The sequence below is a fragment of the Pygocentrus nattereri genome, chromosome 21, assembly GCF_015220715.1.
Source record: "Pygocentrus nattereri isolate fPygNat1 chromosome 21, fPygNat1.pri, whole genome shotgun sequence".
Lineage (NCBI taxonomy): Eukaryota > Metazoa > Chordata > Actinopteri > Characiformes > Serrasalmidae > Pygocentrus > Pygocentrus nattereri.
This window is the reverse complement of record NC_051231.1, coordinates 32,312,549-32,327,637: the sequence shown is the minus strand read 5'-3', so window position 1 is coordinate 32,327,637 and position 15,089 is coordinate 32,312,549. Positions and strand designations below refer to the sequence as shown.

The following is a 15,089-nucleotide window of genomic DNA, read 5'->3' as shown; positions in this document are numbered from 1 at the left end:
TCAGCAGGGAGACCCTAAAAATGCACCCAGAGCAGTCACAGCTCTTCAGAAGGTCCTCCCACCTTCAAGCTACATCACCAGATGGGGGTTTTCCTGCTTCACACTGGAAAATCTTGCTTGGAATCCACTTCGGCACCACAGCAGGCCGCAAATAAGCACATTCACAGCAGATGGGTGAAGTTCTCACGCTGGCCAGAGTCCCTTCAAGGGTGACTGTGGAACATGAGCTTCATTTAAGCGGTCAGTCTGTTTGCTGTATGTCCCGGTGACCTCACAAGCATGAGTTTGATGGTTCACTGAATCGGGGAGATGGAATACATAAACGGCACCACCTCAAAAATGATGTTTGTAAAAGTTTACTTTGTCTTCATCATCATTTCTGTAAATATCCCTGCTGGTGTGTGTGGTGATTCTGGGTTGGATGATAAACACAAACAATAACACTGAACTTTACACCTTAAAACGCAGCTCAGCGTTTTTACAAGTTCATGATTATCGTTTATTCCTAGACATGAAGTTCAGGACAAACTACTTAAACATTTTTCTCTTAATTAATGAATAAATAAAAACCCCCTGCATGCAAAAAAGGTGCCCATATTTATTTGATGCAAGATGCATTTTAAGTAAACAAATAATCTTATAAACAAACACGGTTTGCAAAATGAAAGTAATAAATAAAAACTTCACAAACGCAGGTTTTTTTTCTCAGTCCGGTTTATTTTGACAAGTAGCCTATCAGCTTTCCCTTGAAATGCACCACAGAAGTGACCGTATGAGTTTTTTTCCCATTAAAAAAAAGGAGCATGACCTCCAGCTTCATAGCTAGCAATAAAAAAAGCGCCAGGCTGCTGGACCACAGCCTGGCCTGCGATTCAAGTAGACATAAAACACAGCAAGACATCCAACAGGACTACACCACTCCGCTCAACACACACACACACACACACCATAGGCTAACGTTAGCTGACGTCAAGGGTTATGAATAAATATGATAAACGTAACATTATTTCATATGTGCAAAAAAAAAAGAAAGAAAAAAGAAAGAAAGAAAGAAAGAAAGAAAGAAAGCAAAGCCGTCTGAAATGAACAGAAAACGCATCACCGGATACTTGAATACTTTAAAAATATCCCAATAAACTTTCACTGTCCTGAAAAATCCGAGTGGAAACGGCGCGACTGGCCTGTAGTGGAGGACGTTTGCCCGGCTGAAGAAGCGAGATCAGATTAGTAACAGTTACAACAAAAACAGCGACGTTTAAAGGGAACTTCTGTGTCTGTTTGAACATTTCTGCATAATTATACTGTAAAGATGTAAACGAGAGTCGCTCAGAGCTGTTTAGTTTGACCTGCTGCATTCCAGGAGCCAGAACTGCTCACAGTGGAGGTGATAGGAACCAGACGTCCACCTCTAAAAGCTCCTTCACAGAAAGTTCCTCCGTAAAAATGCTTATGAACAGTTACGTCAGCCTTATTAGCCCCACATTTCCTCTGCATTTTAACCCATCTGTGCAGTGAAACACCACATACACACTAGGGGGCAGTCAGCACACATGCCCAGAGCGGTGGGCTCCAGTGAAGGCTGCCCGACGCCTTCGTTATCGGTTCATGATGGAGGGAGACATGCAGGGCGTCGCGTGGCAAAAACAGTCCCCAAAGAAAACGATTCTTTTCTTCAGATCAACATCCATATAAGCTCAGAAGACTCGTGTAGGTTCTCTGGTGGTTCTGGATGGTAAATAAAGTGTCTATATCTGTGTTGTAGTCATGGCGACGCCTGGTTCCCATCACCACCACTATAAAGACGTCTGAACCGTTTCACACCAGACCAGCTCTGAGTGACTGTGTGAGTTGAGTGAGTTATGTGGAAATTCTGACAAACTGGTGGACTTCCCCTTCAATGCCAACCATCCCATAGTACACAGAATAGATTAAATACAGACTATTTATCACAACAGCCCTGCATCCACTTTAATACACGGATTACAAGCAGAGTTTAACACTGTCGCACGACAACCTGAAAAACAACAAACACTGGACTGTTTCTCTCCAGCTGCTTATAAAATGTTAATATTTTAATAAAAGGCACGATCGGTCTTAAACGGAGACTTCTCCGGCGTTTTAAAACCCCATCCTGACCTTGTCCAAGTACTTGCCCAGATCTGAAGTGGACAGAGAGGTTTTTGCTTGTGCTGAGCTCCAGTCCGGAACGCATCCCAGCGCTTTTCCTTCAGCGTCCAAACCCCAAATCCTCAAAACGTGTGAATGAACTGTGCTGCTTGGCTATCGAGGAAAATAACACGCATACATTTACTGAACCTGTGACTAGCTCTCCCTGGGTTTCTTTCAGAAAATGGCAAGAACAGAGTCCATAATATCGTTAAAATCAAAACAAAAAACAATACTTATATTATCATTTATGTTAAATACATCAAATTCAATGAGCGGCAGACACGGAAATGCCTTACATCACGCTGAGAGACGCCGAAAGTGCAGTTAAACTGAAGTTCAAACTAATAAAGAAGAAAACAGAAGTGTTGACAATACTGTGAACTGGACTGCATGGCCTTAATAATAACAACAACAACAACAACAACAACAATAATAATAATAATAATAATAATAATAATAATATGATCATTATGAAGCTCATTTGCCTGCATGTCTAAGTCAGGAAGGGAACTGCGCGAAGTCTGAAGCGTTCTGGAGCAGGACCGTCACTGGCAGGACGATTTGCTTTCGCAGTCGGGGACTAAGCACTTTTCTCCATGGCAACTACAATTACTGTAAGATCGAGAAACACAGCGGTTAGAATCATCACAGTTACGTCAGCATCACTGACACGTAATACGCTTATAATACAATCAGAAGAAAAATAGGATGAGTCCTCCACGTAAACACACAGACAGACGCACAGAACGCACACAGACCCAGCGTTGCCATGACGACAAGAGGACCAGACAGGTTAACGGACCACACATCACCAGAGACTCAGTTTCCCATCATGCGACTGGCTGGCAGGGAGCGGATGAGTGGCAGGCAGTTGGCATGCAGGATGAGTTTGAGTGGATTATTTACGTACAACGTGGAACTCAACAAAGGACAAACACGATAGCCGATCCGTGACCGCACAGCCAAAGAGGCCGGTTCCTCAAGGGTTCTTCAGCTAAGGCGCCGCTCCTATTTATATATTTATTTATTTAGATCTGCATATCTTAAATGAAATGGTTCTTCGGACTGACGCAACCAAAAGGGTTCTACTGTTACGACGTCCAGCTTGTAGACGGCAAAATGATAAGCGACATCTTAGAAGAAACGGTTCCGCTTCTGAGGGAAAGGTTCCTGCTGGAGATGCGAGAAAGGCGGCTGTAGCTGAGCTGAAGCTATGTTACGGTTTTTAGCCTATACCAGGACATCAGCACATACTGAGACACATTTACAGCCAAGACGGTAAAATGGACATAAAACGTCATGGTTCCCAAGGTGATTTGATTAATGTTCAATTTAAAAAGAGACCCCTGCACTAGTGGGACCGGCATTAGAGCAGGCAGAACACTGAAGTCCTGCAGCTTAAAGGGATTTCAATCAAGAATCACCAATAGAAATCATTCTTCCCATGAAATCGGTTTAACCGTGGAGAATATTCTCAATTTAACGAAACGATCTGAAGCTGTTAGACAAGAACAGGAGATGCATCCTGGGCTCGAACTGTGTGGCCCATCGTTTTAGCCCTGGCTGAAAATGGTACAGCAGGATCAGCCTCGGTAAAGGACGTCTGACCTCAGGATTACACCGACTTATTCCCACTGACACTCAGCTGAGAGATTAGCAGGCTAAGGAATTACCCACACAGGGCTCGAGTGTGTGCACACTGTGAGCTGATAGATGTGGGTCACCACAAAACTCACAGGAAATCGATTAAACAGGGATTTAACTCCGGGCAGAGCGACTCTTACTGCACCGACGGAGGTCCTGCTCACTTCGGATCGAATCTCAACCGCAGTAAAAGAGACGACAACTGGTCAGAAATCAGAACATATTCTGACCAATCAACACTTTTCCAAAACACTTTTAACAATTAGCCCGATCACAGATTACAAGCATGGTCAACATGCTACTAAACACTCAAACCCTTAAGGCTGCAACTACTTTCTGTTTCTATAATCGATTAACCCACTGATCGGTATTTAACTAATCGATAAATCGAAGCGTTATGATTTCCGACATTTACTCTCACGTCGCCCACCATCATTCAAACGGTTGCCTATACAACATGCACTGATATTGCCCCCTACACTTTCTATGGTGTATTACAATTTGTCAGAGTGACTGTGTGGATCATATGAACATTATAGAGCTTTTTAAATGAAACAGTAGAAGCCGTATCTCCCCCTACGCTTCCTGTAGTGTATTACAGTCTGTCAGAGCGACTGTGTGGATCATATGAACATTATAGAGCTTTTTAAATGAAACAGTAGAAGCCGTATCGCCCCCTACGCTTCCTGTAGTGTATTACAGTCTGTCAGAGCGACTGTGTGGATCATATGAACATTATAGAGCTTTTTAAATGAAACAGTAGAAGCCGTATCGCCCCCTACGCTTCCTGTAGTGTATTACAGTCTGTCAGAGCGACTGTGTGGATCATATGAACATTATAGAGCTTTTTAAATGAAACAGTAGAAGCCGTATCGCCCCCTACGCTTCCTGTAGTGTATTACAGTCTGTCAGAGCGACTGTGTGGATCATATGAACATTATAGAGCTTTTTAAATGAAACAGTAGAAGCCGTATCGCCCCCTACGCTTCCTGTAGTGTATTACAGTCTGTCAGAGCGACTGTGTGGATCATATGAACATTATAGAGCTTTTTAAATGAAACAGTAGAAGCCGTATCGCCCCCTACGCTTCCTGTAGTGTATTACAGTCTGTCAGAGCGACTGTGTGGATCATATGAACATTATAGAGCTTTTTAAATGAAACAGTAGAAGTCGTATCGCCCCCTACGCTTCCTGTAGTGTATTACAGTCTGTCAGAGCGACTGTGTGGATCATATGAACATTATAGAGCTTTTTAAATGAAACAGTAGAAGCCGTATCGCCCCCTACGCTTCCTGTAGTGTATTACAGTCTGTCAGAGCGACTGTGTGGATCATATGAACATTATAGAGCTTTTTAAATGAAACAGTAGAAGCCGTATCGCCCCCTACGCTTCCTGTAGTGTATTACAGTCTGTCACAGCGACTGTGTGGATCATATGAACATTATAGAGCTTTTTAAATGAAACAGTAGAAGCCGTATCGCCCCCTACGCTTCCTGTAGTGTATTACAGTCTGTCAGAGCGACTGTGTGGATCATATGAACATTATAGAGCTTTTTAAATGAAACAGTAGAAGCCGTATCGCCCCCTACGCTTCCTGTAGTGTATTACAGTCTGTCAGAGCGACTGTGTGGATCATATGAACATTATAGAGCTTTTTAAATGAAACAGTAGAAGCCGTATCGCCCCCTACGCTTCCTGTAGTGTATTACAGTCTGTCAGAGCAACTGTGTGGATCATATGAACATTATAGAGCTTTTTAAATGAAACAGTTGAAGCCGTATCGCCCCCTACGCTTCCTGTAGTGTATTACAGTCTGTCAGAGCGACTGTGTGGATCATATGAACATTATAGAGCTTTTTAAATGAAGCAGTAGAAGCCGTATCGCCCCCTACGCTTCCTGTAGTGTATTACAGTCTGTCAGAGCGACTGTGTGGATCATATGAACATTATAGAGCTTTTTAAATGAAGCAGTAGAAGCCGTATCGCCCCCTACGCTTCCTGTAGTGTATTACAGTCTGTCAGAGTGACTGTGTGGATCATATGAACATTATAGAGCTTTTTAAATGAAACAGTAGAAGCCGTATCGCCCCCTACGCTTCCTGTAGTGTATTACAGTCTGTCAGAGTGACTGTGTGGATCATATGAACATTATAGAGCTTTTTAAATGAAACAGTAGAAGCCGTATCGCCCCCTACGCTTCCTGTAGTGTATTACAGTCTGTCAGAGCGACTGTGTGGATCATATGAACATTATAGAGCTTTTTAAATGAAACAGTAGAAGCCGTATCGCCCCCTACGCTTCCTGTAGTGTATTACAGTCTGTCAGAGCGACTGTGTGGATCATATGAACATTATAGAGCTTTTTAAATGAAACAGTAGAAGCCGTATCGCCCCCTACGCTTCCTGTAGTGTATTACAGTCTGTCAGAGCGACTGTGTGGATCATATGAACATTATAGAGCTTTTTAAATGAAACAGTAGAAGCCGTATTGCCCCCTACGCTTCCTGTAGTGTATTACAGTCTGTCAGAGCGACTGTGTGGATCATATGAACATTATAGAGCTTTTTAAATGAAACAGTAGAAGCCGTATCGCCCCCTACGCTTCCTGTAGTGTATTACAGTCTGTCAGAGCGACTGTGTGGATCATATGAACATTATAGAGCTTTTTAAATGAAACAGTAGAAGCCGTATCGCCCCCTACGCTTCCTGTAGTGTATTACAGTCTGTCAGAGCGACTGTGTGGATCATATGAACATTATAGAGCTTTTTAAATGAAACAGTAGAAGCCGTATCGCCCCCTACGCTTCCTGTAGTGTATTACAGTCTGTCAGAGCGACTGTGTGGATCATATGAACATTATAGAGCTTTTTAAATGAAACAGTAGAAGCCGTATCGCCCCCTACGCTTCCTGTAGTGTATTACAGTCTGTCAGAGCGACTGTGTGGATCATATGAACATTATAGAGCTTTTTAAATGAAACAGTAGAAGCCGTATCGCCCCCTACGCTTCCTGTAGTGTATTACAGTCTGTCAGAGCGACTGTGTGGATCATATGAACATTATAGAGCTTTTTAAATGAAACAGTAGAAGCCGTATCGCCCCCTACGCTTCCTGTAGTGTATTACAGTCTGTCAGAGCGACTGTGTGGATCATATGAACATTATAGAGCTTTTTAAATGAAACAGTAGAAGCCGTATCGCCCCCTACGCTTCCTGTAGTGTATTACAGTCTGTCAGAGCAACTGTGTGGATCATATGAACATTATAGAGCTTTTTAAATGAAACAGTTGAAGCCGTATCGCCCCCTACGCTTCCTGTAGTGTATTACAGTCTGTCAGAGCGACTGTGTGGATCATATGAACATTATAGAGCTTTTTAAATGAAGCAGTAGAAGCCGTATCGCCCCCTACGCTTCCTGTAGTGTATTACAGTCTGTCAGAGCGACTGTGTGGATCATATGAACATTATAGAGCTTTTTAAATGAAGCAGTAGAAGCCGTATCGCCCCCTACGCTTCCTGTAGTGTATTACAGTCTGTCAGAGTGACTGTGTGGATCATATGAACATTATAGAGCTTTTTAAATGAAACAGTAGAAGCCGTATCGCCCCCTACGCTTCCTGTAGTGTATTACAGTCTGTCAGAGTGACTGTGTGGATCATATGAACATTATAGAGCTTTTTAAATGAAACAGTAGAAGCCGTATCGCCCCCTACGCTTCCTGTAGTGTATTACAGTCTGTCAGAGCGACTGTGTGGATCATATGAACATTATAGAGCTTTTTAAATGAAACAGTAGAAGCCGTATCGCCCCCTACGCTTCCTGTAGTGTATTACAGTCTGTCAGAGCGACTGTGTGGATCATATGAACATTATAGAGCTTTTTAAATGAAACAGTAGAAGCCGTATCGCCCCCTACGCTTCCTGTAGTGTATTACAGTCTGTCAGAGCGACTGTGTGGATCATATGAACATTATAGAGCTTTTTAAATGAAACAGTAGAAGCCGTATTGCCCCCTACGCTTCCTGTAGTGTATTACAGTCTGTCAGAGCGACTGTGTGGATCATATGAACATTATAGAGCTTTTTAAATGAAACAGTAGAAGCCGTATCGCCCCCTACGCTTCCTGTAGTGTATTACAGTCTGTCAGAGCGACTGTGTGGATCATATGAACATTATAGAGCTTTTTAAATGAAACAGTAGAAGCCGTATCGCCCCCTACGCTTCCTGTAGTGTATTACAGTCTGTCAGAGCGACTGTGTGGATCATATGAACATTATAGAGCTTTTTAAATGAAACAGTAGAAGCCGTATCGCCCCCTACGCTTCCTGTAGTGTATTACAGTCTGTCAGAGCGACTGTGTGGATCATATGAACATTATAGAGCTTTTTAAATGAAACAGTAGAAGCCGTATCGCCCCCTACGCTTCCTGTAGTGTATTACAGTCTGTCAGAGCGACTGTGTGGATCATATGAACATTATAGAGCTTTTTAAATGAAACAGTAGAAGCCGTATCGCCCCCTACGCTTCCTGTAGTGTATTACAGTCTGTCAGAGCGACTGTGTGGATCATATGAACATCATAGAGCTTTTTAAATGAAACAGTAGAAGCCGTATCGCCCCCTACGCTTCCTGTAGTGTATTACAGTCTGTCAGAGCGACTGTGTGGATCATATGAACATTATAGAGCTTTTTAAATGAAACAGTAGAAGCCGTATCGCCCCCTACGCTTCCTGTAGTGTATTACAGTCTGTCAGAGCGACTGTGTGGATCATATGAACATTATAGAGCTTTTTAAATGAAACAGTAGAAGCCGTATCGCCCCCTACGCTTCCTGTAGTGTATTACAGTCTGTCAGAGCAACTGTGTGCATTATATAGTGTGTTCACTCAGTAAAACTCCAGAACTTTTCCCAGAAAAGTTTTCCAGCTTTGGAAATCCAGACTTGCAGCCTGTAAACAATATTTAATCTGCGTTTAATCCTGCTAAACGGGATGACATCCCCAATGTGAAACATCCTCCTCTCTTGCGAAAACTTTGCCGGTCAAGCTTTTTAAAGAACGCAAACATCTCGACTTTTTTTCAATCATAAATTCAGCAGAATGTTGCAGCCATTTGAGAAACTGGCCCACGACTGTGTGAGTGAGGGATGCGAATGTCAGATGCGTTGAAGCAGCCACAAAAACATGAAATCGTTCTGGTGGATCTAGTGGATGGTCAGTTAGTCTCAGTGATGAAAACACATGGTAGATGATTAGCAGCCAAACTCAGCAACGAAGCAGCAGTGAACAGTGGTCAGAAGATGGTTAGTGGCACTGAGCGATGAAACACGTTGCAGGGTAGACGGTTAGTGAGGTTCAGCCGGGAAGCAGCGATGGATTGGAGCAGATGGTACATGGTTAATCAGCCTCAGATGTCATTCAAGATCTTATACTTCTCACTGCAGAAAACCACAGGGCTACCCGTGCGGCTAACTGCAGGACTACCTGCTCGGCTAAACACAGGGCTACCCATTTGGCTAACCACAGGGCTACCCACGATGCCCTGGGGCTGTGGGCGGCTTCTGCAGGCCAGTCTGGGACTTACGTGCGGACTGGAGGACGAGGCTGGCCCTTTTCCCCGCGAGAAGGGCCCTTTTCCCCGGGCGGCAGGGTTACTGCCTCTGCGAGACTGCTCGTGGTCAAACTCCAGGTCCTCCAGACGCTGGGTCAGAGCCAGCTTCTGCTGGATGGCCATGCGGAGCAACGAGTTCAGCGTCTTCTTCTCATCTTCCGCCGCCGCCAGCTGCCTCTGCATATCATCCAGCTGAGTCACGTACTCATCACACCTACAGACAGAGGAGGAGAGACCTTAGCTTTTCAATGCCCTTTATTTAACCACCATTTATGAAGAGGTCTCTTAAGATGAAAGACTGACCAATGAAAAAATGACAATCAACTTTATTTACTTTGATTAAAAAGGCAAATTCAACTCGTATGGCTCACTCCACTGCGACTAAGACGACGGCCTTTCAAACACGGTGCTGTTTCTGACACTGACATACCGCCATCAATAAAATACGACGACAGTATGTGGCATAGCCAAAAACCGCGGCACCCATCGTCTTCTAGCCTAAATCCTGGCCATACGGTCTCTACTGTATTTCATAAGGTGCATCAGAAACTTCATTCATCAAGTCTGCCTAAGATTAATTTAAGGGCCACTCAAAATAAGGTACTTTATCACAACACACAACAAAACTGTGCAGCAATCCTAACAGAGCATGACCAAGAAAACATTACACTAGTCATAAAATAAACATATAGGCGTAAGATAAAAAACATAAGATATTAAAAAGAAACATTATAAAAATAATGAAAGTTCTATGATTTAAAAAGATGAAGTAAAAGAAAAAAGCTGCACAGTAGGTCATTGCACATTTATGGATGATGGTGACTACAAACAGTGCAGTTTAATAAATAATAATATCAACAACAAATATAAACGTGCCACTGAAAGTAAACATCCAACGTTCCTTCAACGCATTCTGCATTGGTGCGGATAGATGCTCAGGTCCTGTGTACGCTGCCATCCCTGCACTAACAATCAGATAACCAACATAACCACAACAATCTGTTGTAAACATGCCCACTCCCGTCCTACGGCAGAGCACAGCGAGATTTTCTCATTTAATGCTTCTTGAAGGTGGGAAGAAACTGTGACGGCTTCGGTGCAGATCCTTGAAGACGGGCTGTTTTCCCCACCAGCTGGCTCATACCACACCTGTACTCATTACCTTCTACATCAGACTACGTATGTGTACCTGGTGGCGAACATGGCCCTGAGGGAGGAGAAGGTGGCTGCGTCCTCTTTCAGAGCCTTCAGCTCGTTCCTCAGCTTCATCATCGTCTCGGTGACAACAGTCTTCTCGTTCTCATACTTACTCTTCAGATTGGCCAGGGCCACCTCTGCCGTCTGCAGGAGGGAGACAGTTTTAGAACAACATGACAGAGCTCGGAGTTTCCACCCATAACCAGTCATAAACACACCCCACAGAATAAGACGCACACAAGATTAAAACTTTTCGATATATATTCAAATCCTGAGTATCTGCTAATACTTATTTAATATTTCTTCTTTAAGAATAACTAAGCTTTAAAATAAGCCTTCTAAGTCTTGGCCCTGTGAAGAGGTCAGAAGTTCGATCCCTGGTGATGCCACAGCCATCCGTAAGTCCATTAGAGCACAACAGTCCTCGCTCTCTCTGGGAAGGTCACAATCTTCCTCTGTGACTGTACGCTTGTAAATCCAGTGGAAGGAGAACCAAGTTCAGTGCGGTCACTCGGGTACTGCAGCGTACTGAACTGCTGGGTGTAAAACGCCATCTGACCCACACCTATTTTCAGGCTTTCAAACACGCCAACTGTTGATCCGGCCAACATAATGAGCCAGAAAACACTCTCAGCCTAACCTGGCACACTTACATACCAACTCACACTGTCCTCCTCACCTGTTTCTTGGCCTTGAGCACACACACACACACACACACACACACACACACACACACACACACATACACACACGGCGTCGGAGATAGTTTCAAGTACTCTTACGCACAGACTCAACCTATTCAATCATAGACACTGTGCCTCCTGCTTTCCCCCTTTCTCCGTATCTTACACTATCAGTCAAAGCTGTCATTGTTTGCCATCCGGTGCCGACCAGATGAGGAGGGGTTCCCCTTCTGAGTTTTAGTTCCTCTCAAGGTTTCTTCCTTTTGTTTTAAGGGACTTTTCCCTTCCCACTGTCGCCATTTGAGGCGCTGTGAAGCTGCTTCGTGACGATGCGCTATATGAATAAACTGTGACTCGACTTATCTGGATTAGGGATGGAATCTGGCCACTGAAACATTTCAGCCGAAAATGGTCGAACGTGGCAGAGAAGAGACAATATGCTGAAAATTTGGACGAAAACCCCCCAAAACAACAACAAAGCGACACAATATAAAACAAATCATCTAAATAGTAATGAAACCAGGAAAGAGTGCTGCTCCTTTCCCTCAGTCTCCTGGTGTCCTCGTTTAAAAAAACAACCAACTGTGCTACAAGAAAAAGTTCACTGAACTTCAATTTTGTTAACTTATTATTTCTCAATTATTTTTGATGCAACTTAGGGCCATAAAGCACTTTAAAACGTAATGTGTTGTAGCGAGACGAACAAAGCAAAGTTAAAGTTAACCAAACTCTTGCTTTATCTTAAACAGCTAAGGCTGCTGAAAGCTGCCGATGTCAGAGGAGAAACTCGTGTCAGGAGCTGAACTGAAGGAGCAGCCCGGGGGGCGGAGGGTCCCCACATTCAGAACAGCAGAGAGAGGAGTCATTGTACAGGGAGGAGCTTTGGTTGTCTGATGTGGGCTGAAGAGGTTTGAGCGATCAGATTCAATCCCGTTTTAAGTGCATCTCGGGGGTCACCTGCGTTTAATGATAATCAAAACGGATGAAATGAGCAGGTTCTATCAGTTACTTTCCTTAAAGAGAGCTGATTTCCTGGGGGGCACTTGCCGTGGCAGTATGCATGTGTTAAAGAGGCCTCATGCACTCTGCCTCACCTGTTTGTTGGCCTTGAGCCCAGTGCTGAGCACTTCTACACCCCTAGTCAGTGTATGCAGATACGGGCGCTGGCGCACTCATACCGCCGCACGCTCTGCCTCACCTGCTTGTTGGCCTTGAGCACGGTCCTCAGTGTGGCAATCTGTTCTCGTTTGGTGCTCAGCAGGGACTTGAGCTTCAGGATCTCCTCCATGCAGGCCGCCTGGTCTTTATCGGCCACAGCGGTCAGCTCCAGAGAGGCCACTCTCTGCCGGGACAGCTCGGTGGTGCGGTCCACCGCCTGCTGGAGGTGCCGGATCTGGTCCCGGATAATGGCCACCAGGTTATAAACATCCATCGGCTCTTTTTTGGAGTCGTCCCGCACTGGGCCGGTGGGGGCACTGGTTGACGATTCCGAGACAGCGGCGGAATCTGCGCCAGCGGGCGTCTGAGTGGAAGTTGGGCGGTTTGCTTTGCCGTCAGCACCTTTACCCTCTTTGTAGAAGTCGAGCATGACGCGGCTGGGCGTTTCGTTGTTGCACATGCAGACGTGGTGGTACAGGTTGGCCAGCTCCTCGCTGAAGGCCACCAGCTCGTCCTGAGCCACGCTAAGCGCCCCCTGCGATTCGCCCGCCAGCGCACTGGCCTCTTGCAGCTCCCTCTGCAGCCGGGCCAGTTGCTCCCGATCTGCTCGGCCGCCGCTCTCCAGCTGGGACACCTGGGCACTCAGCTCACACACCTGGCTCTCCAGCCGCTCCTGCACCTCCGCATTCTCTGCCCTCACCTGCGAAATGAAGGACAGGGAAATATTGATTGTGCTGCTCGTTAAAAACTCTGAAATGTTAGAAATTAGACGCCAAAATGTATTTTTAGATTCTTTATGCAACATTAATTTTTTTGGGAAGCAATAATAAAAGATAATTATTCATTTACAGTAATTTCCTGGACTGATCTAAAACAGCTCTGTCCAGAGTTGGCCTGGGATCATTATAGCGATAAAACAAGCATGCAGCAGAGTGGACAGTGAAGGCCACTCTGGAACATCGATAACACAAGCTTAATTCCAAATTTAACACACCTAATTCTGTTAATTAAGCCTTCAGGAATATCAGGTGGATGTGATTAGAGCCTCAATAAAACTCTAAACTCATTAAGAGCAGTGAACTCGTTTAGAAACAAACCTCTCGATTCTGAACTAGTAAACACATCCGTCCGTTATCCAGTGGAAAAACAGATTTTTCATGTTTATTTTAACACAGTATTGCTTACAAGCCCCCTTTTGGCCTCCAGTGTAACTGAAGCCCCGCCTCACCTCCTCATGCTCCACCTTCAGCACCTTTAGCTCTTCCCTCAGTTCGCCGGCCTCAGCAACAGCCACCTCATATTTACAGCGCAGGATCTCTGGGCCGTGGATGTCCAGCTCATAATAATCCACGTCTCCTTCCTCGCGGCTGTCCCGCTCCCGCTCACTGTCCAGCGCGGACTGACGCTCTTTTCCAGCATGGAGCCTCCGCATGGCCCCCAGGTCGTCGCTCAGCCTCGCCATCGCCTCCTGCTGCTCCGCCAGCGTCCCGCGAGCATGCTCCAACTGCTTCTGAGACTCCTGCAGAGTGGACAGGAGAGCCACCTTCTCTCGCTCCACCTGAGAGACAAAGCAAGTGAAAAGGACAGAACAGGCAACATTTTCATCCAAGATATCAAACGAAGAGCATAATTTCTCCATAAAAACTGTTTAATAAAAAGAATTGTCCAATGTTGTTTACAGGTAAACAAATACACATTAAAAGCTAATGATTTAGGTAAAAACTAATGGAACTTTAAAAAAGTACGTTTTATTTAACTGATATCTACTCTCAGCGGCCACTTTATTAGGTACACCTTGATGGTAAAAAGTTGGACCCCCTTTTGCCCTCAGAACTGTCTTAATTGTTCATGGCACACTTTCAACAAGGTGTTGGAAACGTTCCTCGGAGATTCTGGTTGGTTATTTGAGTTCCTGTTGTCTTTCTATCATCTGGAACCAGTCTGCCCGTTCTCCTCTGACCTCTCACATCAACAAGGCATTTTCATCCACCCAACTGACCGCTCACTGGATATTTCCTCTTTTTCGGACCGTTCTCTGTAAACCCTAGAGATGCTTGAGCGTGAAAATCCCAGCAGATCAGCAGTTTCTGAAATACTCAGACCAGCCCGTCTGGCACCAACAACCACGCCACGTTCAAAGTCCCTTAAATCCCCTTTCTTCCCCGTTCTGATGCTCGGTCTGCACTTCAGCAGGTTGTCTTGACCACCTCTACAGGCCTAAATGCAGTGAGCTGCGGCCGTGTGATTGGCTGATTAGCTATTTGTGTTAACAAGCACCTAATAAAGTGGCCGGTGAGTTTACATTAGTCTTGTAGTTTGTAGTAAAGAGGCAAACTTCAGACATCAGTATGTCTTGGCTGATCAGCTACTTTTCCGGTAAGCAGAAAAAAAAGCTACGTTAATTAGATTTTTTGCTTTATTCCTTTATCGGCCCACCTGCATGAGCTGCTGTTTGAGTTTCTGGATCTCGGAGATGTTCAGCTCGCTCAGCAGATCGTCCACCAGGCTGGGCCCCGGCCGGAACCTCTCTCCCTTCTTCGCAGTGGACGACCTGTTGTCTTCATCGCTGTCCACCATCTTAGCGAAGCCATTTTCGAAGGCGCGGACGGCCTCGTCGTTGTTGGGCTCGTCC

The 15,089-nt window shown here is 44.9% G+C and overlaps 1 protein-coding gene across 2 annotated transcripts in view; it reads right to left on the bottom strand.

Annotated features, from left to right (window-relative positions):
- Nucleotides 1–818: 818 nt before the first annotated feature.
- bicd2 (bicaudal D homolog 2 (Drosophila)) overlaps nucleotides 819–15,089 on the bottom strand; it is a 43,034-nt gene continuing 28,763 nt past the window's right edge. The window contains exons 4-9 of one of the 2 annotated variants that reach the window (XM_037532275.1): nucleotides 14,894–15,089; nucleotides 13,686–14,015; nucleotides 12,498–13,157; nucleotides 10,609–10,760; nucleotides 9,393–9,633; nucleotides 819–2,781 (exon numbers count right to left, since the gene is read on the bottom strand). The exon at nucleotides 14,894–15,089 is cut by the window's right edge and continues 242 nt beyond it. In XM_037532275.1, coding sequence (XP_037388172.1) covers nucleotides 2,779–2,781; nucleotides 9,393–9,633; nucleotides 10,609–10,760; nucleotides 12,498–13,157; nucleotides 13,686–14,015; nucleotides 14,894–15,089 — 1,582 coding nt within the window. In that variant the 3' untranslated portion in view covers nucleotides 819–2,778. Of the gene's footprint in view, nucleotides 2,782–8,766; nucleotides 9,634–10,608; nucleotides 10,761–12,497; nucleotides 13,158–13,685; nucleotides 14,016–14,893 lie in introns of those variants that run through there. The other variant, XM_037532274.1, reaches the window with a different exon arrangement.